The 26780-nt window shown below is 47.2% G+C and overlaps 1 protein-coding gene across 3 annotated transcripts in view; it reads right to left on the bottom strand.

The window, feature by feature from the left end:
* CFAP92 (cilia and flagella associated protein 92 (putative)) overlaps nt 1-26780 on the bottom strand; it is a 1690090-nt gene that overhangs the window by 1465811 nt on the left and 197499 nt on the right. For all 3 annotated transcript variants that reach the window (XM_069643961.1, XM_069643959.1, XM_069643958.1), the window contains exon 3: nt 23721-23908. In XM_069643961.1, coding sequence (XP_069500062.1) covers nt 23721-23908 — 188 coding nt within the window. The remainder of the gene's footprint in view (nt 1-23720; nt 23909-26780) is intronic.

Here is a 26780-nt window from a genome sequence, read left to right as displayed (position 1 = left end):
CGGACCATCCCATCGAAAGAACGTTACCAGGTAAGAAAGCAACTTGTTCTTCGAGGGGATTGGGTCCTCCGACGTATTCCATATCTATGACAGACTCCCAAAGCAGTACCAAAGCAAGGAGGAGGGAAAGAATTTAGAATCAAAATGTAGAATAGCCAATCAAATAGCAGGGCAAAGGACCGCCTTGCCAAAGGCCAGATCCTGCGCTCGGATGGAATCAAGGGAATTGTGACGTACAAATGTATGTACTGAAGCCCAGGTGGCTGCATCACAGATGTTGCGAATAGGAACACCCCTCTGCAGGGCAGTAGACGCAGCCATACCCCTGGTAGAATGGGCCCGCAAGCCAGCCGGTGGGTCCTTACCCGCCAAACGGTAGCACTCCGAGATGGCCAAAATAATCCAGCGAGACAAAGTCTGTTTCGTCACAGCTTGCCCCAAACGCTTTCCAGCGTAACCAATAAAGAGTTGATCATCCACTCTGACCCGGGACATGCGTGAAACATAAAAGCTTAAAGCTCTCCTAGGATCAAGCCTATGGAGCCTCTCCTCTTCCTTACCAGGATGCGGAGGAGGATAGAATGCCGGAAGAACAACCTTCTGGGCCAAATGAAATTCCGTCACTACCTTCGGAAGAAAAGAAGGACGAACTCTAAGGACAACCCTGTCCTTGTGAAATACAGTGAAGGGAGGCTTAACTGAAAGTGCCTGTAACTCACTCACTCTGCGAGCGGAAGTAACCGCAACTAAAAACACAGTTTTCAGAGTTAACAGCCGCAAAGGGCAAGAATGTAAAGGCTCAAACGGAGCACCCATAAGAAACTTAAGAACCAGGTTTAAATCCCAACCGGGCACCAGGAAAGGTGACGGAGGGAACACATTAGTGAGCCCTTTCAGGAACTGTGAAATCAAAGGGATTTTAAAGTAAGAACACTCTTCAGACGAGCGCTTAAAGATGGACAGTGCCGCCAGGTAACCCTTAACGGTACCCACTTGCAAGCCCCTGTGGGCCAAAGAAAGTAAAAAGGACAGAACCATGGGGATGTCACATGCAAAAGGATCCACATTCTGAACCCTGCACCAGTCGCAGAACTTACGCCAACGGCAACGGTACAGAGACTTTGTTGCCGGTCTTCGGGCCGAAAGCAACACCTCCATCACGTCCTCAGGGAGGTCCCAATCCATATACCTCAACCTTTCAGAAGCCAAGCGTGAAGGTTGAGGGATCTGACCTCTGGATGGAGAACCTGACCCCCCTCCCGTGAGAGCAGATCATCTCGGTAGGGAAGACGACGTGGAGGGCAGATGGATAAGTCGAGAAGGTCCGGGTACCACGTCCTCCGAGCCCACGCCGGGGCAATGAGGATCATCCGGGAACCGAACTTCCGTAACCTCCGCAGCACTTGCGGGATGACGGGGACTGGAGGAAAAGCGTACAGCAGCGGGAATGACCACTCCACCACGAACGCGTCTCCTAAGGCTCCTTCTGGAGGAAATTCCCGCGAGCAAAACCTTTCGCACTTCCGGTTGACACTGGAGGCGAAGAGATCCACTTGAGGGGTCCCCCAAAGGGCAAAGATCTCCAGGAGAATCTCCTGAGCCAACTCCCACTCGTGAGAGATCGCGCTCTGCCTGCTCAGAGCGTCCGCCGTCACGTTTTCGGCTCCGGCCAGATGAACTGCCGAGATCGAAACTTCCTGCTGGATGGCCCAGAACTCGAGCTGCATCGCCTCTCTGCACAGAGGAAGTGACCCTGCCCCCCCCTTTTTGTTGAGGTAGTGCATGGCCACTGTCTTGTCCGTCAGGATCAGGACATTCTTCCCTCGCACAGATGGCAGAAAAGCCTTCAGGGCTAGTCTGACGGCCCTCAGCTCCAACAGATTGATATGGAGTCTGGACTCCGACGGAGACCAACGACCGCTGACTGTCAGCCCGTTGGCATGAGCTCCCCATCCCGTGAGGGATGCATCCGTCATGATCGTCACCTCCGGCCAGGGAAGCCAAAATGGAGCCGCCTTCATCAAGTTGCCTTCGACGGCCCACCACAGAAGGTCCCGGGCGACCGAGGACGGCACCTCAATCGAGTCCGACATCCTGCCGGAGGACTGCGACCATTGCGTCTTGAGTGCCCACTGCAAAGATCTCATCCGCAGGCGAGCCTCTGGCACCAGAAGAATGCAGGATGCCATGAGGCCGAGCAACCTCAAGAACTCGAACGCTGGGAGCGTCTGGGCATGCTGAAACTTGTGCACCATCTGCTGAATGTGAAGAGTCCTCACCTGGGGAGGAAAACACTGCCCCAGGGAAGTGTCGAGCACTGCTCCGATGTACTGGAGCCGCTGTGTTGGCGTCAAATGGGACTTCTTTAAATTGAGGGAGAAGCCCAGCCTGTGAAGGGAGCGACAGGTGATCGATAGATGATCCAGGACTTGCTCGGGAGAGCTCCCCCTGATCAACCAATCGTCCAGGTAGGGGTAGACGTGAATCCCCCCTTGCCTGAGATGCGCTGCCACCACCACCATGAGCTTGGTGAAAACCCTCGGGGCGGAGGTCAATCCGAACGGCAGGACCCGAAACTGAAAGTGCGAGTCGCCAACCGCGAACCTCAGGTACTTCTTGTGCTTGGGATGGATCGGCACATGGAAGTAAGCATCCTTGAGGTCGAGTGACACCAACCAGTCCTGAAGCTGAAGGGCCTGGAGGACTTGAGAGAGAGTAACCATCTTGAACTTGTCCTTCCTGAGGAGTTTGTTCAAACCGCGCAAGTCCATGATGGGTCTCAATCCCCCGTCTTTCTTCGAAACCAAAAAATAAGGGGAATACCATCCCTTGTTCCTCTCCGCTACAGGCACCAGTTCTATGGCGCCTTTCTCCAGCAGGGCTTGAATTTCCTGCACAAGGAGCGGATCCGGACTCTGCAAAGAGAGGTTCCCCGGTGGATTGTCGCGAGGCCTGTGCCGAAAAGGAAGACAGTAGCCGTGGGTTATGATCTCCAGAACCCACACATCTGAAGTAATGGCTTGCCACTCTACAAGATGCTGCGCCAGCCTTCCCCCAACCGGCGAACCATGGGACATGGCCTCACGACTGAGTGGGAGCGGCTGCGGCGTTACCTGAGGGCAAAGAGGCAACTGCCCGAGCGGCTTTGGCACCACGGGTACCCTGTCGTCCACCTCTGGTACCCCTGCGATGGCCTCTTTGACTGCCAGCTCCTCTCGCTTTACTGAAGGAGGAGTAAAAACGAAAGGAACCACCCCTCCACTGCTGTCCCCTAGGACGAAAAGGCGGAGATTGGCGAACTGCAGCGCCCAACGACTTCGCTGCAGCTTTTGAGGTCTGCAACCTCTCAAGGCTCTCGTCAGCCTTGCTGCCAAAAAGGTGTTCACCATCAAAGGGCATGTTGAGGAGCCGGGACTGCACATCAGGCGCAAACCCCGACTTCCGCAACCACGCAAACCTGCGTATCACGGTGCTCGCCGCCATGGACCTACTGACGCATTCAGCTAAGTCCAAACCCGACTGAACGGACTCACACATGGCATCCTTACCATCCTGGACCATAGCAAGGAAACCATCCCGTTCATCCCCTTCGGGAACATGTTCAGCCGCTAACGCAACACAGTTCCACAGAGTGTGCGTGAAACGTGACAAGGCACAAATGGAGTTGGCCGCCTGAAGCGCCATACCACCAGAAGAAAACACTTTCTTCGCCCAGCCATCAAAACGTTTGTCGTCCCTATCAGGAGGGATGGTAGGGTACGACGCCTGCTTCGCCGGGGCCGTGGCCGCCTGCACCACCAAACTCTCCGGAGTGGGGTGCCTGGTCAAGTAGCAGGGGTCGCCACTGGCTGGACGGTATTTTCCCGACAAGGATCTGCCCACCGCCGGGAGACTCTCCGGAGCAGTCCAAGCCGCCGCCACCCTTCTCTGTAAAGCCATATGGAACGGCAGAACCGGGTCAGTTGGGGGACCAACATCAAGGATGTCTGTCAGATCATCCTGCACAAACTCCCCTGGGGGAGCAGACCATCCCAAGTACTCAGAAACCCTAGCCATAAGACGCCGGTACGAGGAATCAGCATGAGAGCCAGGCTCAGGCCTACAAAACTCCACCTCCGGAGAGGTGTCCAGTCCACTGGCATCATGCAGTGACTGTCTCAACTCGTCAAACTGACTATGGCCCGAGACAATGTCATCCGGAACCTGACTAGGAACCAGGCCATCAGAATCCTCATCCGCCTCTGAAATATAGTCCAGGTGGCGAAAAGAAGGCACTCGAGAGTGCTTGCTCTTAACCAGAGCCTTCCTAGGGGGTTCACCCGTGCCCTGGGGTACCTCCGACACGAAAGGCGTCGATGGCGTCGAGCGAATCGGCGCCAGCGTCGAGAGAACTGGCATCGGCGCCGAGAGGATCGGCGTCGACGTCGAGGAAATCGGCGTCGACGTCAGATGCAGCGCCTCCAGAATCGGCGGCGTCGACACAGCCCTCGAGGCCGGAGCCCCGAGCGTGTCCCTCGACGACCTGAGCGTCGACGGCATCGACGACTTCCTCAGAGCCAGAGCCTCGAGAAAGCCCGTCGACGCCCTCGACGCCACAGACGTCGATGCCTTCTTTGAAGACCTCACAGGTGCACACGGTCTCGAACGCGTCGAGGACCGGGACCTGGAACGGGTACGTCGAGAACGAGTCCCCTTGTCCGAACGGGACCTCTCCCGTGACTCGTGCCGACCACTCTTGCGAGCGGCGTCTCTCGACCTCACACGACCGACCCCACTCGGGGGCGCGGACGGCTGAGTACCCTGCGACTCAAGAATCGCCAACATCTTCTTCCCGAAGGAAGCCCATTCCTCCGGCGTCACACGGCTGGAGGGGTAAGCGACGTGCCGGGCAGAGCCCTCCGAAGAGGACCTGGAAGACGACCGGTGTCGGCGCTTCCGAGAATGCCTCGAAGAGGCTGAGGAGTGGCGAGACCGACTCCTAGAAGGAGACCCACGAGACTTCCGACGAGGACACGGAGAGTCACCCCTCGAATCATCCGTCGAAAGCCCCGCAGACTTCGACTTCCGGTGCTTGGACACCCGACCTACCGACAACTTCTTCTTACGTTCGCGTAAGGCTTTGGACGTGAGCGACTGGCAGTCGATACAGTCATCTGTGTCGTGGGCCTCCCCGAGGCACCAGAGGCAGGCGTCGTGCGAGTCTGTCACCGACATCTTGGACCCACACTCCCCGCACTTCTTGAAACCCGGACGCGGGGTCGAAGACGAAGTAGACATCTTCAGAAGGATTTACACAAACGAACAGGTTCGAAGAACCGAGAAGAACAGAACTCCAAAGAGTCGAGGCGTTATAACCGAGAAACACGAAGCAACACGTTCGCGGAAAAAACGGAACTGAGGCTATGGGCGTCGTGCGTCCTACTTATCACATCGGATGACGTCAGACGTCGGAGGAGGTCCTCGACGACGGCGCATCGACGTCATCGACGCAGGACGCAGACGCCGAAAAAGTTTCCGAAGCAGCACAGCTGTGGTGATTACATGTCATAGATATGGAATACGTCGGAGGACCCAATCCCCTCGAAGGTGTGTTTACTGAGGTTCCTCTATGAATTTCAAATGCTCCCTATTTGTGTCCTGAAGCATTTTTCTGGGAAATAAAAGCCTCAGTGAATAGTATCGTTGGAGGTACTTACCTTGCCGAAAGACAGGGGAGGGGTGGGGCTCTGCAACATAAAACTGTATTACAAAGCAGCACAGCTACGGGTCCTTATGCCACACTTCAGAATGCAGAGGGAGCACCAATGGGTGGGTTTAGACAATCTCCACCTGTTCCCCGCCTCTGTTGGGGAATGGGCTGTGGGTGCCTAGAAGCAAGCTCCCCTGCAGGATCCGTGACCACCCGATCTAGGGCACAATATAGGATCTATGGAGGCAGGGCACGGAAATGCAGGAGGCGACGACCTGGCCCTCCCCGTTGAGCCATTTATGAGCGCCAGAAATACGCAACGCAATCCCGAACCCAGATAGATTTCAGGCTTTGTTTGAGGTAGGTCTCGAAAGAGTCGGTCAATTATGGAGGAATGGTACCTTCATCGCTATAAGTGAGCTGGGTTTGGGTACACTTTGGGTCTTCTTATACCTCCAGTTGAAAGGGGTGCTCACATGTGGACAATGGCAAGACAAGATACAGAGGGACCTTATGCCTTTCGAACAGCTCTTAGATAAGAGAACGTAAATGAAGGACCTGATCTCGGTCATGTACAGAGAATTAGTAGTTGCGGGGAAGGGGTCTACCGAAAAGCGTAGACAGAGATTGGGAAATGACCTGGAGAGGGAAATAGAAACAGCACTGTGGCTGAAACGGTACAGAGGGGCCTGGATCTCCAGCCAATGCAAGCTGCATGCCATCAAGCTCTTATATAGATGGCAATATGACCCTGTCAGACTTTCTAAGATATTTCAGAATGTGAGCCCGGAGCGCTGGCACCTGTGTGGGGAGAAGGCGGATTACTGGCTTATGTGGTGGGTTTGCCCACTGGTGTAGATGTTTTGGGATGAAGTGTTGGGCTGGATAAGGGAAATTGATGGCGTTCAACAATCTAAAACGCCATTCCTAGCCTTGTTTGGGATGGAGGAAATTGGGGGGGGGACTGGGCAAGATTGGGAAGCTGGTTGTGCCCCTGCTGCTCGCGGCATGGGCCTGCCTAGTTATGAAATGGAAAAGTGCACGGACCCCAGGTAAGGGGAATATATGTACAATGGAAAAAAATCACTGCTGCACTTCATGGGAGTACAACATCCCATGAGACCATGTGGGGGGATTTCATGTCCAAATATATGAACAACTGATGCAAAGTGGTGCTTAATATAAGGCTTAATACAAGCTTCAGAAAGCAGGAGGTATTAGCTTTTCTGTACTGGCAGACAAACCGTGGAACTCTTTTCCAGTAGTCTTAAGATCAGAAACATTACTACAGCTTTAGAAAAAAAAACTCAAATATGGCTCTTTTCTCACGATGTATAACCCTGTATTACTCTGCCATCCATGTACATATCTGTAATGTAACTCTGTAAATACACAGTACAATGTAATAATCATGAGAATGCATTGTAAATCTCATGTATGTGCTTATCTGTAACTTGATCTATGTCTTTATGAAACTTGTAACGCGCCCAGATACCTCCGGGTTTGGTGCACTATATAAGTAAACAAACAAGCAAGTGAAAAGGGGGAGTGTATTGTGCTCATAGATATAAGTTGAAAGAGCTGACTCAGGGGACCTCCCGGTACATCAGACTACAGCCAAAGGACTATGAAAGGCACACAAGGCTACCACGGACATGTGTATAATTTATCACTTTATTTCTACCACAGTTAGACAACCAAAGGTTTTTTTTGGTTATTGTTTCCTTAAAATAGAGGAGAAGGCGTTACCTGAGGGGATGGGGAAGGAAAGGGAAAAGGGGAGAAAAGGGGGTTGCCTTGTTGATGTGTTTGCAGACGTGTGCTATTCTCATTTGGTGAAAACCCGAAATAAAAATAAAATTTACAAAAACAAAACAAAATAAAGAAAAAGTGAACATACTCCCCCTCTCTGGCCTGGTGACAGGGGCCAGCCAGAGGGACCGAGCAAAAATACCCTGCACTACATACATAGCCTTGCACTATCCATGCTGTTCTGATCACTGAACTGCCACTGGATTGCGGGGGAGTCCGGGTTATATCGTACCATACTGCGGAATTGATCACAACCCTTATTCCAAGGGTCTTGCAAAGGACCCAACCCGCACTCACCCACTTTGACAAGTGGAGGCCCAGGTGGAAATTTCGGTGTGAAGGATCATTTGGGAGAGACATCCGACTTGAGAGGTAATGGGCTGGTGGTATTCTGCATAGCACTACTAACATACCCTATCATGCTCATGACAAGTACTGGATGGTCGGACTCATACCTGCCTCTACTGATAGTCTGCTTCAAGGAAATCTGAGAGGTTGTTGCACTGAACCAGGTCACATCCAGACCGCACCAGGGGTACAGTTGTGGTAGAATCAATGAGTTTAAAATGTGGATTAAACACTTTTATTTATTTATTTAGGTTTTGTATAGCGCCGGGTGGCCCTTGGGCATCGTAGTGCTTGTTACAGAGGGCTTCATGCTTACATTCTTAGTTGCATACAAAAGTTACATAGGGGCAGGCAAGCTTACAGGTTCCTTACAGGGTTACAGTGGATCAAAGGCTTGGTTTGGCAGTTATGCAGAGTACTTTAAATAAACAGTTTGGTTTTAAGCATTTTTCTGAACACAGTGTAAGATTTTTCATTTCTCAGGGCTGTGGGGAGGACGTTCCAGGTTTTTGGTGCTAAGTGATGGAAGCTTGTGCCACCCGCTTTGGCTCTTTTGAAAGAGGGGACGTAGATCTGGTTAGTGAGGTGAGATCTGGTGGGTCTGGAGGATGTGCAGGGGGGAAATCCTTCCAGAGAGGTAGGGAGGAGCATTTTATTATTTTTTTATTTTTTTTATTTTGTGTTTATCAAATTTCTTTGATTTTACGAAATGCTGCTAGGTCTGTACAGGGTCTTCGTCTTGTGTTGGGAGTGAGTTACTCTGCGGGTGTAAACTTTTGGTTTACAGATGCTGTGTGTCGGTTTGAAGTTTGTCATCTGTTAAGTTTCCTTGACAATTTTTCTGAAGATTATCTTCTTTAAGGCATTTTGCTAAGGATAAGTCTATGATCTTTGTTGCTGCAATCATCCAAGAGGTTTTGTTTCCACTTATGAGTTGGTTCCACCAGACTTCTTCTCGTAAATCAGAGGGCTTTAGTAACGGGAGTAAAAAGGCTTGCCTTAGGTCGATTGTTTTTGTGCAGGATATTAAAAGATGGCGTATTGTTTTGGTTTGTGTGGGTTCTTTGCACAGTCTACAGGTTCTCACGTTGGACAGACCTCTCAATGCTCTAATTTCATTTGTTGGTAAGAGGTTTAGTCGTGCCATTAGAAACAGTTGTCTTGTTGTTTTGTCAGGAAATCTTCTCACGATTAGTGGGTAATCGTTTCGTTTTTTTATGTGTTCCGGCAAATGGGCGAGAAGTTTGTTGGTTGCTGCTTTTTCTTGCGTAAGTATCCAGTCTTGTAGATCCATTTTCTTTTTGATTTTGTTGGGGGTGAGGAAAAGCTCTTCTTTGGTGAAACCGAATTCTGTCAGAATATTTTCCTTTTTTGTCACCCAGGCGGATAACGATTTGCAGTTTCCTCTTTGGATTTCTTGATTGATCAATTTGTACTGACTGGGAGCGTCTGGCATGATTATTTTCCTGTATAACATTTCATTTGCATCCACTGTCGCTTTCAATGAAGATAGTCCTAGTTCTCTTCGGATTGCCGCTATAGCTGTTGATTTTGGGAATTGCATTACTTCTCGCCAAAAGTAGCCTTCCAACTTGTTCCAGATGGTTTTTGGGATTGTCAGGAAGGCTTCCCCTCTGTATGTCAGGGCTGGGACCACTTTGCCCTTGAAGAACTTTATGATTGGGAGCAGAGAGAAGCGGCCAAATTTCCTGTCCATTGCTCGACCCTGAGCTGTAAGTTTTCTGGTCTTTTCCCAAAAATTGTGTTGCATTCTTACTTCGTTGCCTGAGCTGTCAATTAGTACTCCAAGATATTTGAACTTTTTTACCACTTCAATTTTGGTGTTCTCGATTGACCAGTGGAATGTTTTTTTTCTAGCAGTTGATTTCTCGAGGATCAGAATTTTTGTTTTCTCCTTGTTTATTTCGAGATTGTTTTCTGAAATGTAGTTTACTAAGTGGTTTAGTTGGCGTTGCAGCCCAACAGGGGTTTGACCAAAGAGTATAATATTGTCTGCATAGAGAAGCCTTGGAGTTGGGATGTCACCCAGTTTTGGTGCGAAGGTTCTGAGATCTTTACCGGAGTCTTTGTAGTCCCCCAGAAAAGCCGTAAAAAGTGCTGGAGCCAACGGGCATCCTTGCTTTACGCCTCTGTTGATTGCAATTTCTTTCGATAGAGTTCCAGCGTGGTTTAGTTTTACCCTCATTGATGTGTCTTGATGCAATGCCGTTATAGGCTGTAGTAATTGGGGTGGGCATTTCCATTGTTCTAGTTTGGCCCATAGCCTGCTTCGGTCGATTTTGTCAAAGGCCTGTGTTAAATCCACAAAGGCTATGAAGACCTTACGTTGCTGTGCTCGAGTTTTGTTCTTTATGATGTTGAGTATCATGATGTTTACTTGGGTACCAGTGTTCTTCGTAAAGCCTGATTGGAAGGGATCCCAGCTGGGTGAGGTTGAAGCCCACCTTTGGAAGCCTTTTAGCAACAATGAGCCAAAAATGTTCCCGATGGTATCAAGTAGTGCGATTGGGCGGTAGTTAGTGGGTTCAGTTCTGTCGCCCTTTTTAAAGATCGGGACCACCGTGGCCTTTGTCCATGAGCGGGGTATCGATTTTGAGGTTGTTACCGTTTCGAAAACAAGGGTTATAAACTTGGCCCATTCTTTTGGGTTGTTTTTCAAGTCTACATTTGTTATTCCATCTGGTCTGGGCGCACGACTTGGCTTTAGTTTGCGGATTGCATCTTCTATATCTTCAGTGTCGGAGATATCTTCCCAATTTGAATTATCATTTGCGGTGTTTAGGACTTGTGATCCGTTGGGGCTTTGGAATAGGGTGGAAAAGTGGGTCGTCCATCTTTCTTCACTCACTGTGTTGGCTAGGTTGTTGGCCTGGTTGCTGTCTATCTTTTTTATGAGTGACCAGAAATCTCTGGAGTTTCTTCCCATTACCTTTTTGAGCATTTCTTCTGAGTCTTGTTGGTGTAGTAGGATTTTAACCAAGCTTTGTATTTTGCGGTTTCTTCTCTTTGTTTTTTTTCCATAAGTATCGATTTTGATTTTGCTGCAAGGAGTTTTAGTTCCCTTAGTGCACGGCGCCTGAGTACCAAGAGTTTGTCATACTTGTGGTGTCCTTGGGGTTTTTCTTTTTTCTGGACCATTGTGGGGGTTATCTGATATTGAATTAACTGGGGTTGGTAGTCTGGTTCCGTTTTGCACCTGTTAGGCTCTTTGGTGAGTTTCTTTTTGTAGTTTTGTGCCAGATCTTTTATCCTTTCAGCGTGCAGTCTTAGGCGATTGCCTTGGGTTGTTACTTCCACTTCTTCCGACATTAAGTGTTTGACCGGACGTTGTGTGGTCCATGATATTTGGAGGATGTTATGATCGCTTTCCTCTGTACGTAGAACCTCAAATGAGGTTATGAATTCTAACATGCCTTCTGAAGCGAATATATTATCAATTGTTCCCGCTTCAGATGCTCTTTCCCAGGTTGGAATTTGGGGTTTTGTTGTTGACAACAGTGCCGTGTTGTGGAAGTTTCTGGAGTCCATTCATTTTAGCCATTTTTTGCCTCTTGAGTCTACTCTTGTTTCGCTGTTGGGTGCTGTTGGGTGAGAACTTTTTTGGGGACATTTAGCGTTCAGGTCCGCAGATAATTAATTCGGTGGTTTCGGAGTTTGTGTCTCGTCTATTTCTGTTTCGATTATACGAAGAAAATCGACATCAGAGATTCTGTCTGGGTTCCAGTACGTTGTTATTATTACGATCGGGATTTCCCAGCTTTTGTTCGTGATCGTGTTTTGTCGGGTCCACTTCACCTTAATTGATAGATGGTTCTGTGAGGAAGATAGCTCTATCTATTTCCAGACCGCTGCCTGTTCGAGCTGCGATCAGGAGGCCTGCAGATGGGCGGCCCGTTGTTCCTCTTACAGCTTTTGAGGTTGTCAATTCGTAGCCATCTAAAGCTGGCGAGGTTGTGAGCCAGGCTTCTTGTAGTGCTACAATATCGAAGTCTCCTAGGTTTGTTTTTCCTGGGATCCCTTCCAATCAGGCTTTTCATCAGGTGTTTGAATCCTTGTGTGTTCCACAATGCCATTTTCAGAGTTGTTATCGTTGAGAGCAGGTTTCGTTGTTTCAGTGGATGGGGTATTTCTTTCTTGCCTTCTCGACTGGTTTTCAGCGTCGGATGACAAGTTTTTTGCGGGGTGTTTCCGGTGGTGTTATCACCTTTTCTGTTAGCTCCGAGGCGGTGCGACTGGAAGTTGTCCGGGCTGGACCGGCTCTGCTGGTGGGGTGTTTGGTTGTCGGCCCAGTCTTCCGTCAGAAGATAGCCTATTTGTCGTAGATCCGTGTCAGTTTCTCTGGACTGGGTGATTCCGGCGTTCTTTTTTATGTGTATGTATGCTTTTGCTTTGTGGGCTCTGTGGTATGGTTCTACTAGAGGGATGTCTTCTGGTATCAGGTGTCTGAGGGACTTGATGTTTCTGAAAATTTTCATTATCGTTCCTCTATTTAGATTTACTGCTTCAGAGTTGTGATCTGTTTGTTCCATTTTGAGGATTATTGTCTGGCGGTTTTCGTCATTCTTTTTCTTTAATGCGCGGGAGGGCCATTCTTTTCTGGGCTTATTCCAAGGGGCCTTTTTTTCTCATCGGGATCGGCTTATTGGTCTGCGTCGAGGGGTTCTTTCCTTTGACCTCCTGGTTGTATTTCTTTCAAGGTGGTGGGTGTCTTTATTTTTGACGTTGCGTCTTTCGTCCAAATATAGGGCTTGACTTTTTTGAGATACTGGCAGGGTTGGCTTTGGTTGGGAGGTGAAATTCAGTCCTTTCAGATATCTTAAGCTCACTATAGGGGTGTAGCGATGTGGTGTTGCGCTGTTGTGTCTTCTTTTTGTTTGTTGCTTTGGTTTTGGGCGGGGGGGGGGTCGAATCAATGCCGATTGTTGAGACCTCTTCAGCATCTTGATCTGGCGTTAAATGTATGGACTGGTTCATTAAGTTTGTATCCGCAAAGAAGTCTTCTATTGTTCTTGGCGATTTTTGAATAGATTGTTGTCCCTGTTGATGAGTGGGGAGTGATTTTGGTTGCCGATTAGTAGAAGTAGTTTGTTTGGGAAGAGGTGTTTTTTCTGGTCTGCCATGATCAGTAATTGAATCTTTGGTCATTGTGCGATTTTCTGCCAATGTGTTCTTTTCTGAGATTTGAGTAGATGGATCTGTTGTTGTGTAGAGTTGGTTGGGTGACTGATTCTTCTTGCATGTTTCTTTTCTTTTGGTTTATTTTGGGCTCTTCTGGTAGTGTGCTTCGGAAACTGAAGATCTGGGAGCATAATGGTTGATTTGTTTGGGTTTCTGCAGTCAAGTAATGTTTTTGTTCTCCCTTTTCAGCTCTCAGAGTATGGTCTTTAGTTTTTATTTCTTGTTCCTTGGCCGTGATGAAGCCTTCTAGAAAAATTTGTTTCGTATGCATGAGAGCAATTAAGGTTCTGTTGTCTTTTAGCGTGTCATTCAGGGTCTCGTAAAGTTTTCCAAAAGGAGCTAGAGCTATGGTTATCGCTGACATTATGTTCATCATTTCTGGTTTCCTCGACGGAGTTTCTGTTATTTGAGGGAGGCTTTTTCTGCCGGGTCTAGCCGGTGATGTTTGGGGCTGCTCGGATCTTGATCTTTCTTGTGTCTGGTTGTGTGGCAGATAACTTCCTCTTTGGTCCCTTGTTAGGGTGCTTGTTCTCAGGGGTCTGGGCGTTAGCAAAATTTCCCAGTCTGCTCTGACTGCTGGGGCTGATAGGGCTTGTCCTTGTTCTATGGTTTTGTGTGTTGCTGTTTTTGGAGTTTGGGATTCCGGCAGCTTGTTTTGGGAGCCAATGTTTGTTTCTGCTTCTGAGTGGATTCCGTTGGCTTGGGAGGCTGCATCCTCGTCCAGCTGTGACTTGGTTTCCTTTTGAGGCAGAGGGTCGATAGAGTACTGTGGGTGTTCGTCTATGATTGCCGCTTTTGGTGATAGTTTGTCCATGAGTTTGCCAATTGGCGGTGTTGGGTCCTGTGTTATACTGTTTGAGTTTTGACTAGGCTGATCTCCTTGCTTGGCGATGTCTAACGTTTTTCCCTCTGAGTCTAGGACCTTGGGGATCATTTTGCGAGCTTTTGGTGCCGCACTATTAGAGCCTCCAGTATCTCGTTGTCAGTTAATTCATTAAGAATATCGTGTTTACACTTCCCTTGTCTGGAGAAAAAGTCTTTCAGGGAATTACAGAAGGTGGTTTTTAGTAGTGCTTCATTTGAGGGGTCCTGTTTCCCTTTTTTTTTGTTTTTTGCTGATTGCGGTTTTTGTTAGTTTTTCTTTCTGTCTGGCTGCCATTAGCCTGCTTGGTTTTCTGTGTTTTTTGTGCAGGCTGTGTCGGACCTTTTTTTGTTTTGTTAGTTTCTGTGCCGGGTGCTGAGTCTGTTTCAGGTGTGACTTTTTTGCCTGGAGCGAACTCTTCCCAAACACTGTTTGGTTGAGTTCCGTCGATCACCTCTAGGGGTGCTCTTCCAGACTGCGGGGGCGTTGGAGCGAGGAGCCGAGGAGGTGTGCTGTAATTCTCCCAGCCCTCAGCTCCTGCTGCTTCCTCCGCGGTCTCCGACACGTGAACCATAGCTACAACAGTGCTGCGAGCCGGTCTCTGCGCGGGAGCTGGAGCCGCCTGCGACCTGGTCGAGAGCCTCTGCGCTCGTCCTTCACAGGTAGTGCTGGGAGCCGGTGAGATTTCTCAGTTCCCTGCGGCGCTCGAGTTATTGTGAGTGGGCTCATTCGCGGTTGCTCTCCCCGCCGGGGCAAAGCCCCTCGCAGCCTGTCCTCCGACATGCTGCAATGGGCTGCTCTCGGCGGGAGGGAGTTGGCTCGAGGTCGGATCTTCATTCGGCTCCGCATTTGATTTTTTTGGGATTTGCGGCCGAGAGGCCGAATTGTGATGTGTTGTCACGCAGGCTTCGGTCGCAGACGACGGCTGAATGCTTTGAAAGTCTTTAGCCAGTGATATGGCTTTTTTTTGTTGCTGCAGGGTTAAAGATGCAGTTTGAGCGTCCGCTGGGGGTCCCGATTGGGGAGGTTGAGTGTGAGGGGGGGGGAATTTAGGGCCAGGATTTACTTGAACTGGTAAGCGTGCTCTAGGTGCTTGTTTTGTAGCTAGTTGGTTTATTGGTTGAGAAGTTTGAAGTATTAATGGAGCCGGGCCCGTATTCATATCTTTTTTCCGGATCTTCAACCTCTGTTGTTGGTCTCCCCTGCAAAGGTTGCGAGGGGTACGCGGGTTCTGGGTTCATTTCTTTTGCAGCCTGGCAGCCTTTCAGTCCTGACAAGGACTGCAAAGACTGCTCAACTCTGCTCGAACTCCGCGACAGCTCCGCGGTGCTGGGTAAGTTTTGTAGGTCCTCCCACAAAATGGTGGGCTGTAGAATGGAGCACAGAGAGAGAGGCAGCCTTGGTGTCTCCTGCAAAGACTGCTCAACTCTGCTCGAACTCCGCGACCGCTCCGTGGTGCTGGGTAAGTTTTGTAGGTCCTCCTACAAAATGGTGGGCTGTAGAATGGAGCATTCAGTGAGAGGCATTTGTCTGTAATGGCCAGTGTTTTGAAGAGAATGCGCTCGTTGACAGGAAGCCAGTGTGCGTCTTTCCTTGCTTGTGATAGGTGTTCCCTTTTGGGGATACTTATTGCAGCTCTCAAGGCATTGTTCTGTATCACTTGTAGTTTGTGTAAGTTTTTAGCAGAAGTGCCTAGGAAGAGGGCGTTGCAATAATCAAGTTTGGTACCGACCGTGGCTCTCGCAATGTATAAGCAGTTTTGTATGGATAGGAAAGGTCTGACTGCGTTGATGATTTTTGTGGTGAGTGCTGTGGATGAGGCTATGGCATTAACCTGTCAGGTCATAGATAGCGAGGAGTCGAGGTATACACCTAGTGTTTTTACTGCTGAGGATACTGTTATAGTGGTGTTGTCGACGATAAAGGTAGTGTATTGTGGAGAGTGTTTGTTTATTATTGTTACTTTGGTACCTACAACAAGGATCTCGGTTTTATCTCTGTTGAGGCAAAGTCCATTGGCTGCCATTCAAGTTTGGATTGTAGCGTAGATATTAGTTAGGGTTGCTGCATCTTGCTCATAGATACCAGCGAGAGGGATTAAGACTTGTGTGTCATCAGCATAGTTGGTGTAGGCTATGTTGTGACTGTCAAGATCATTGAACAGTGGGAGAGTGAAGATGTTGTAGAGCGTGGGTGCTGTGCAGGAGCCTTGTGGCACACCACAGTGTATGGTGGCAGGTGGAGCAGAGGCAGAGTCAGAGAACACTCTCATAAGTCTACCACGGAGGAAGGAGTCGATCCAGGCTGTAGCTTCTAGAGAGAAGTGGGAAGCGTTTTTTAGTTGCTTGCCTAGGATATCATGGTTGACGAGGTCGAATGTTGCAGACAAGTCTAGTAAGAGGAGAAGTGCTGGTTTGCCTTTGTCCATAATATCACTGAGTTGTATTTTTAAATCTAGTAGAGCAGATTCTGTTCCATGACCAGGACGAAATCCTGATTGCCTTTTGCCTAATATTTTGTTTTATTCAAAGTATGGTTGTATTTGTGTGTAGGGCACCTTGTCCAGAATCTTGAGCAGAAACGGTATGGTGGTGATAGGCCTGTAGTTGGTGGCAACTTCAGGGTCAAGGGTGGGTTTCTTCAGTAGCGGACGTACCCAGGCTTCTTTTAGGCAGTCGGGGATTGTGTACGAGTTAAAGGAGGCATTGATGAAGGTTTTGAGGAATGTGGCTAAAATTTCAGAGCATTCTTTGACTAATTTAGCCAGACATGCGTCGCCTTTGCAATTGGAGGGTTTCATTTTTTTGACTATTTCTATTACTTCAGGTATAGTGACTTCCCTGAAGGAGAATGGTTTTATTTTTCTCGGATTGGTCTTGCTTTCCGGGCAGGATGTGAGATTGATGTGTTTGGAGAGGCGTTTGTGATGTTCCATGATCTTACCCTGCAAGAGCTCATTTTTACTTATTAAGGCTGTTTGTACACTGGTGCACCATGCTACACCTTTGGTGATTTCTAGTTACTTAGTGGATGGGCTAGAGAGTTATCGATAGATGGCGAAGAGTTCTTTGGACTCTGATGTGGCGTTGGTGATTCTATTGTTGTAAGAGGAGGATTTGGAGGTTAGTATGGCTTTTTTGTAACTAGTGGCAATGGATTTGTATGCTGATAGCGTATCTTCCTGAGGGGAGGCTTGCCAGTTCTTTAGTGCTCTCCGTTTTTGCGTTCCGAGTTCCTTGAGTTCACTAGTGAACCAAGTGTTGTTGTGTTTTATTTTTTTGGCTTTTTTGATCTGTAGGGGAGCTATGGTTTCAATGGCTGATTCCATGATAGAGTTGTATGTAACTGCGAGTACGGTGGGGTCTGAGGAGGTGGGGAGCTGGAGGGGTGGTATGTCTAGGAAAGGGAGAATGTTTTCTTTGGTGAGGTTAGGGCACTTCTGGCTAATGCTTGTGGTATGGGTGAAGGGTGTTTAGGTGGGTCAGTGCATGTGGGAATGAAGAAACGGATGAAGTGGTGGTCAGACCAGGGGAGTGTTGGAGCTAAGATCTATTTTACAGTTGTGGTCAGCTACCCAGTCAAGGGTGCGGCCTTTGCAATGTGTGGGTGTGAGGTTACTTTGCTGAAACCCAAGCTCAAGAATAGCTTGTGATAAGGCTTTGGCTGGCTTGTCTTTGGGATCGTTGAGGCCCAGGTTAAGGTTGCCTAGGAGAAGTGTTTTAGTAGAAGCTTTGAGGTTGTCGCTTAGGAGATGCATGAGGTTGTCATGAAAGTCAGCTATGGGGCCAGGAGGACAGTAGACTAAGTGGATTGTGAAGGTGTTGTTGGCTGAGGTGGCGATCTTAACTGTGAGGCAGTCAGTGTTCTCCCCAAGGTTAGAGACAGATTCTCTTATGGTCAGGTCATCTTTGACTATGAGGGCTACGCCTCCACCTTTGGTTAGTGCTCTGTCTTGTCTGTAGATAGTGTATCCATGTGGGAGTGCTAAAGAGATGGCTGGACCAGCAGCTTGATGGAGCCAGGACTCGGTGATGGCTAGGCTATCTAGATTGAGATTGGTATTGAGGTCATTGATTTCGATGGCATGTGCTGGGAGGGATCTGGAATTGATGTGTCAGTGCATGTGGGAATGAAGAAATGGATGAGGTGGTGGTCAGACCAGGGGAGGGGAGTGTTGGAGCTAAGATCTATTTTACAGTTGTGGTCAGCTACCCAGTCAAGGGTGCGGCACTGATGAGTGCGCACTGTAGGTGGGGGGGTTCAGTTTGTAAGTTTTATTTTTCGGTGAGGGGGTGGTGTTTGCGGTGGTGGTGGTGGTGTTGGGATGTTGAGGTTGGTGCAGAGTATTGAATGCTGCAGGTGTGGCTGTGGTTTTGGTGCTGTTGGTGGGCTGTATATGGGGAGAGGTGCTGTTGGTCGAGGCTGGGAGAGGAGGGATGACTGTGGGCTTGGGCAGGGTGGTACGGTTGGCATTGTTGAGCGTAACCCGAGGAGCTTGTTTCTAGTGGTGAGTGGTCTGGGGCGTGTAGTGGCCTTGCCTTGGGTGGGAGGATCCAAATCCCTTCTTTCATATTCTTTGAGTTCTGCCACTCAATTGAATGTCTGGCTATATGTAGAAGTCTTATCCTATGAGCTATGGGGACTCCTCCTAAATTCAATACAATTGGTTTATATGGTTGAGCAACTGCATTTACACACCACCCGGTAGTCTTCATCTATTACCACGGCCCCTGCATCTAGGCCATATTGAACGACTAGGCATGACTTTGTGGCCATTCTCTGTTAAATCTCATTAGGAAGGCAAATCCTTATCAAGGTGGAAATGGGGGCTCTACCCCAAGCATGTATGCCCATCTCGTTGACACTATACAAGTCAAACACAACGTAAATATCCACCAATATGCAGTTTACACAAAAATGTGCTTACAGTTTTCTCCCTTCACAACTCCACACCCTCAAAACCTGTTTCTCCACCATCACCAACTGGATGACACCCACTTCCTCAAGCTTAACGCTTCCAAAACAGAATACCTTCTCATATGCCACGCAAGGCACAAATCTGACCTCATCACCTGGTGACCGGCTCGCTTAAAGTGGTATGGTCCCAGAAAAAGGCCATACCGCCTAGGCGGTGGCAACGTGGTTGGCGTTCTGCCGACCTTCAGGGTCTTGTTTGATCAGTTAAAAGGTAAATGCAATACAGCCCCTGTAGCAACGTGATCGGTTCTCTACCAATCATTGCTTGAAGTAGCAGATGAGATGGCCCCTCTACAGCTAGTCCAGCCACGGAGCCACAGAGGCTCCAGTCAGAGCCCTGGTTCTCGGAACCTCTTAAATTGGCTCGCCTTGACCTCAGACAGATTGAGCGCAAGTGGCGGATAGCCTATGACCCTGGCCTTAGAATTCAGCATAAAAACTTTGTGCTGCAGCCTATTCAGCTGCAATTGTTGCCGCCGGGAAAACTTATTTCGCTCAGAAAATTGAATCATCGTTAAATCATTGTTGTCTCAGCCTAAAGCATCGTTTGCTGTGGTGAAATCTCTTTCATCCTCAGCTAAACTGGTGCCTCAGTTGAGTCCTTCCCAGGAGCTATGCGACTCACTGTTCCAGTTTTTTATTTCTAAAATTAAAATTTATTTGCGCTAATATTGCTCTGGCTGTAACAATGTCTGCCCCTGTTCTTAGTAACTTGACTGATTTTGAGGGCTGGTCCTCCTTTCCTCTATTTACTGAGTTGGAGAGATCTACGGCCATTCAAAGTCGGGTGCTCCTTCTGATGTCATCCCTCTTGTGGTTATGAAGGAACATTCTCCCGAGTTACTGAGTGAGATTATGGTGGCAATCAATGCTTCTTGTCAAACAGGTGGCATCCCGTCAGAGCTTAATGTCGCTACAGTGATCCCTCTATTAAAAAAAAACCTTGCTGGACCCTACTCGCCCATCTAGCTACCGTCTTATCTCACTCCCAACATTCTTTATAAAGCTTTTGGAGGCCATGATTTCTCCTTTGCTGTCCTCCTTTGAGGAATCCTCACATCTCTTTCACTCCACCCAGTGGCCGGGGCACAGAAAGTGTGTCATGGTTCGGGATGATATGGCCAGGCTGGTTGATGCAAGAGGTGCCAGCACCCTGATTACATTAGATCTTTCAGCGGCCTTTGATGACGTTGACCATCCTACCCTGCTAGCCCGCCTGGTTCAGGCTGGTATTTCAGGTCAAGTGCTTGCCTGGTTTACCTTCCTTCCTGGCCGATAGAATGCAAATCCTTTCACTCTCACCTTTCTTTTCGGGCTCATCAGTTCTTGACTGTGGGGTTCCGCAGGGCTCCGTCTTGTCTCCCATCTTTAACATTTACATCTGACCACTTGTGTATCATTTGCTCCTTAGGTATCAGGTGCTATTCTCCTCATTAGTTTAGATCATAATCAGGCTGAGTTGACGTTGTGCTTACATCAATGCCGGTCTGCTGTGGGGGAATGGATGAACCTCAATTGGCTGAAGTTGAATGGAGACAAGACGGAGGTGCTGGTGGTGGGTTCTCCCAGTGATCCCCAACTCTGGGTATTTTCCTTTTGGCCCTCTTCTCTTGGCCCTCTTCCTGTTCCAGTTGCTAAGGTGAGTAACTTGGGAGTAGTTATCTCGGCCACCCTCTCTATGGAGACAAGTATCGGTGGTCTGTCAAGCAGGCCATTTCCATCTTAAAATATTAAGAAAGTTGCTTCCTTATGTACCTCTGAAATTGAGTCCACCGGTGGTGGCAGCCTTGGTACTGAGCCGTCTGGACTATTATAACTCATTATATCCATCCCAGCCTAAGAGCATAGTCCAGCGGCTCCAGTGCCTGCAAAACCTGTCTGCCCGTGTGGCTATGGGCTCCACATATGGGGTTCACATATCACTTGTTCTTCGCTCCTTGCATTGGTTTCTTGTTACTCAACTAATTGGGTTCAAGGCTCTCTGCCTGGTACACCGTGCTCTCCACAATCAAGGAGCGGAATATCTTCGTGCCAAATGTATCCGCTATCTCCTTGCTCGCCCATTACGATCAGCATTGGTGGGTTTGCTGTGTGTTCCTTCTTTTCGTCGATCCCGCATTGAAGGCCTGGATTTTTCAGTGGCTGCGGCCCAATTATGGAACAACTTCCCTTGGACATTGAAAAACGTGTCTAACCACCTGCCATTTAGAAAGGCCCTGAAAACATATTTGTTCTAGTTGTATCAGTGTGATGGCTATGGATCACTGTCTTCCTCTCTCTAGCGCCAGGATACCCACGGGTGACCAAGCTCTCTACAAATTCCCATAACATAACCCCCCTCGATCCAAGAACTCGCCACAGACAACCCATGCATATCCCTCTCCACACCTGCCAAATCCCTTGGCTTCACCCTCAAACACCACCTTTCCTTCACAAACATGCAATCCACAACTAAACCTCCTACGCAAAATCAGACATATCTTTCCTCCTGACGACTTCCGCACTGCAGTCCAAGCCCTTGTTCTCTCCAAGACGACTATGGAAATGCTTTCCTACCTGGACTCCCCAACAACACCCTTGCCCCCCCACTGCAAGCCATAATAAATGCAGCAACAACATTCACACATCACCCCAGCTCCACTGGCTCCCCATCCACCTCAAAACTCTTATCTTACCTTCCTGACAAACTCAAACCCATCACCCACACAAAAACAGAGAAGTCAGCCAACGCCTTCTACACATTCCACTCTGCAAACTCTCATGCACACAAAAACAAGCATTACCCACGGCATGAACAACCTTCTTCTTTACATATGCACTGCATCCTCCATCACCACTTTCAGAAAGAGCCTCAAAACATACCCATTTCCCAACACATAACCCTGCCCTCCTCCACTGCTAACACTTGTCTATCCTAATCTTCCTATCCTTTCCTAAAAACCTTTTGTAACTTTCTTTTTTCAACTCGCACCTTTTCAAACTTTGAACCATTTAAGACGCTCCGAGACCCTCTGGGATGGGCCAGCCCTGGACAGAAATTAAAAATAAATAAATCCAGCAATCCCCGGGTTAGTCTTAAAGAGGAGTTTGACACTAATGGTGAGCCTAAATACCTTCAGAGTTGTATGTGGTGGAACTGCTAAGTCAGTGCTCATTGGTTTCAATTCTGACTCTTTCACAAAGCACAGTAGTAATCAATAAAGCACATGTTTGATAACTTGTTTTGGAAAGGCTGGTTGGCTGGGTTAGCAGAAGGTCTAACACTAGCATGGGAAATGTCTGTCATCCAGTTCCCCAGTCTTGCAAATCACACGTGCCTTGTGTTTACCTCTGTCACCTTGCCATGTGCTTTTACCACCTCCCATCCACCATAATGCTCCACCAGGCGTGTTGTGTAGCACCTTCCGCCTATCTTAGCCTTCCCAAACCACTTCCCTCCTCCACCTGCAAAACCAAAGCTTCACTACCTTCTCCCGATGACTATCTAGTCTTGAATAGGTGACAACATATTGCTTTACATGTCCATGATGGTGTTGTATATACACTTTGTTTCTGCTTTGCGTATATTTTTAAAGTCAAAAACGAAATGACAAACTGTATTATGGATACAATATGTTGCGAATAACAGAACTGGTGTATTGATTTGGTTTTGTTTGTGATAATTGCATAATTAAGCTGTCAACGTTTGATTTCTGATTATTGTTTCCCGTTTCAATTCCTACGACATGTTTTGGCATATCTTTTTCGGATTCTCTTTTTAGCTGCCATACAGTTTAGGTTTAACATCTTCCAAAGGTTCTTTTCCCTAGTGTTTGAGGGCCTTGTTTTGGCTTTCTTTGGTTATTTCTTCACGATATTTTTGTAGGCTCAAGAACACCACTTACCCATGAGAGCAGAAAAAGACACTGGGTTTGGAACATTGGGTTAATTTAAATTAAGATTCTGTTCCAGAGCTTTCTTTAAGGTTACCGCCAGAGTGCTGCTTGCTGTGGAGAGTAAATAAAGCTATGCACATATGAGCCCTCACATGCTCTTTATAGAATTCAGATTTCATGACCCAAGGCTTATAAAATAACCATTCACCTTGGCCAGCAACGGGAACACTGACAGCTCACAAATACCTATACACGGAGCCTCATGCCGGAATGAAAAAGGTCAAATAAAGTCTGCTGGGGCATAGAATTAGCATTTCTTCGCTATCCTCAGTTAGCCCGATCCATTCTCCAGGTCATAAATCCCTCCAAACCAGTTCCTCTGTCAAACAAGTCTGCTCATTGCAAAGACAGGGCAGATTCCCAACTGTTCTAAATACTGATGGGTCTTTCGGACCCAGCTGCACTCTCAGGTACAGGTTCTGCCTTATGGAATCTGATAAGTCTGTTTCTCTGTCAAATATTACGCCTGATGATTTTCTGTGGTACCTAGCCAAAGTATAGAATATTTATGGGGAATCTGGGAGCCCAAACTCTATTTGTATGCCCCTTGCACAGGTGGAGGAAACTCAGGTATTCATCAAAAATAGCCCAAGCACAATCACAGGTTGGGTTGTTCCAGAATATTTGGATTGATTTATGCTGCAGATGTAAAAATATGAGCTATTATCACAAGTGATGGGTGTTTGGGGATTTTGGGCTTGTTGTATCACTTATATAAAGTAATTTCTTATTTATTTAATGCATGGGCTGTGTTCAGAGTATGCACTTTAGAAAAAATGACTTCAGCTCTCCACTGCAGTAATGCATGTTAAAGAGACAACCTAAAATTCAATGAGGCCTGTACATAGCAGTTAAAGATGAGACCTGCACACCCAACCTCAGAATGACCTATTCTTACCTTAGTTTCATTTTCCATGTACAATTTTGCTATGGCACCAAACAGCACCACATCAGCTTTGATGGGTTCCGGATCATCAGGAAACAGAGAATATTCCAGGTGGTAGTAGCCTTGTGTTTTTGGAGATGGCCCTGCCTTATTTGGCTGTTTAAGTTTGGCATTTCCTTTCACGGACTCATTCAACTGCTCTGGTAAGATACAAAATAGGAATACATTATTCAATATCACATTTTTTGAGCAAATGCCATCACTGTATACATTCACATCGTTTTGTTCGTTTAACTTGTATTGGGGTCACCATAAATATGTATGTGCTGTATTTTGTCAAATGCATTATAATTAAATGTGCAAACCCTGACTAAGTGAGTCTTGACAAAAGACAACCACTTGTATTTAAAGTGTCAGTGTGCTTCCAGCAGCGCTGGTTTAGGCTGCGCAGAATGCAATAGCAAGCACAACAGAGACCAGCGTGTACACCACGTATGCAACCTTCTGCAGTTCAGTTCGCATTAGCCGTATCAATTCAATGGCTTACAGAAATGTAGTAAGCAGATTTACTATATAAAGTCCTTTGTTTCCTATTTGGTTTGCGTTTCCTGGAGTTGCCACAGCTTTATTGCCGTTATTGACTTTTTTCGCACCACTAGTCTGAACACCTCGGCCACACCACAAAGTACTAAACATTTTCTTTAGCGGAGCTTCACTTACATTTCCATGTGCTTATGCAGGCAACGTGCATGTGTTCCGCCCGGCATCTTGTGATAACATTATCAAAAGTTAAGCTTGAGTACCCCGATGTCAATAACACGGAAAACACGCCCCACCCTGTGACGTATGTTGGCTGGATTAAAACATGTATGCAATCACGTGTCGGTACACTTGTGTGAAATATATGTCAAAACACATTCTATTTCCGCGTTCACCTCATTCTTCGTGTGTGGCTCGCTCGTAATTTCTCCACCTGCCATATCAATTTCCCAACCTTTTTTGAACTACTACTTATTGGAGCATCCGCCGAGCCAGTCCGAGTGTTTGTAAATATTTTAATTCCCGATGCACAGCCTCATCGTCATTTATCCTAGCTTCCTTCTGCTGGTCTGTTTGTTTTAATCGGGGAGCCACGGTTTTTTTAACTGACGTTCGTATTGTGAAATGCTTTAATGTTTGCCATTTTCCCCAATATTTACTTGTACAAACTGCTTGCTTGCCATCATTAGGTCAAATGTAACCGGATTTGCAAGTATGCAATACCCATTTTGTGTTTCTTTTGTCAACAGGTCTGTTCATTTGTGGGTCTTACCCTGTGCATCCTTTATCTCCCAAAGACTTTACAAATGTGCAATTGCAGGGCTTGAAGTGCACACATGAGTGGATAGATGAAGAAATGGAAGCGAAACAAAGTCAACAGGAAACTAGCGACACGGAGGACAATTACCTGATCGTAAACCAAGTTGAATGGAAAATATTTCTACTTGGTGTCTATGCCACAGAGGTCAACTCATGGCCACATTGGATAAAAATTATTTTTTAAAATTTATTTTATTTAATCAAATATCTGTTGTGTACAGAATTCCACCTGCAGGGCCTACCTATCTTAAGACACTCCTGCTCCACTGTGCATAACTCAGCAAAGCCACTTTAGGGCTGAATCTATTGCACATTCAGTTCTTCGAATGCCTAAGGCTGTGATGCATGAACTTCATGGCACCGTTGGTTTGCCTGCTCCAAACAATGAGTGAGTATATTTTCAGGGTATTGCAAGCATTTTTACAAACTTTACCATTACAAACATTACCCTTCCTTTATGTCCCACTGTAAATATATTCTTTTGTAAATGGTGTCACTGCTGTTTATTCTTGTATTCTGTTAACCATCACACCTTAACCAGTATGATATGATATGAGATGATATGGCATTTGTAGCGCGCCTATACACAAGTGTTTCAAGGCGTGACGAGGCAAGGAAGGGCGAACAGAGGGAGGACCGAGACAACGATCTTACTAGGCCAAGTGACATTGAGCTTGCACAAGTACAGGGGAGGGGAGGAGGAGAGAAAAGGGGAACGTGCCAGGGGACAGGGGTGTACATGGGATCAAAACAATCGTTTTGTAATACAAACATTTCTGTATTTACAATGTATACTTTTAAACCAGTTTTAAAGTTCTTATAGGAAACACAAAATCAAACCATGTTTTCATATAACCTTTACGACTGTCAGAGTAGCCCAACAAAAATGGATTGGTTGAAAGACCTCACCTGGGCAAACAATGAAGTTCTACGTACAACGGCACATAAAGCTACTACACCCAGAGATATTTGGGGTGACATAGAATATATATTTCGAATCTAGATACAAATACATCATTGTCTATTAAACTTACATACTATATTGTAACTTGCATAGACCTAAAGGTATAGCGAGTAAGTCATTGGCTGTTTTAATGTTGGATAGAAATAAGACGTGTCTTAAAACGCTGCCGCCTGCTCCAAAGGCAATACAGACTCTCTATCTGCTCGAAGAAAAGGGCCTATATCCTAATCTATTTATTTATTTATTGTTCATTTATATAGCGCTTATACACATGTGAAGTGCTTCAAGGTGGGAAGGTAACAAGGGAATACAGTAATCATTGTCAGGCCTTGAAGATTCTGAATGATCTGAACAGAAAAACTAGCATACTAGGCCTGATGACATTTAGTGGTATAATTGAGATCAAGCTCAGAAGGGGTTGGCTGCCGTCTTCCGGAAACGGACCTAGTCCCTTTTCTATTATTATGGCAGTGGCCATTTTTTTTACATTTATCTGCAACAGTGCGGGCGGTGAATGCACAATCTTGCCCAGGAAAGGCGGATTGTGATTGGTCAGTCTGCCATTCCCGGGTGTGAATGTTTAATTATTAGACTTGAGTGCTGAATGACCTACTTCTCTTGGTCCATTGAACGATTTCTGTTTTATCAACGGACAGTACGGTCTTGATGCATTCAGAGCTTAGAACTAGTTCGATTCACGCAGGACTTTGAGTCAAAGTGCATAGGGTCATAGCATGCAGTGTATGTGC

The sequence above is a fragment of the Ambystoma mexicanum genome, chromosome 2p (genome assembly GCF_040938575.1).
Source record: "Ambystoma mexicanum isolate Mex_15411 chromosome 2p, UKY_AmexF1_1, whole genome shotgun sequence".
NCBI classification, from domain to species: domain Eukaryota; kingdom Metazoa; phylum Chordata; class Amphibia; order Caudata; family Ambystomatidae; genus Ambystoma; species Ambystoma mexicanum.
This window is presented reverse-complemented; position numbering and strand designations above follow the sequence as displayed.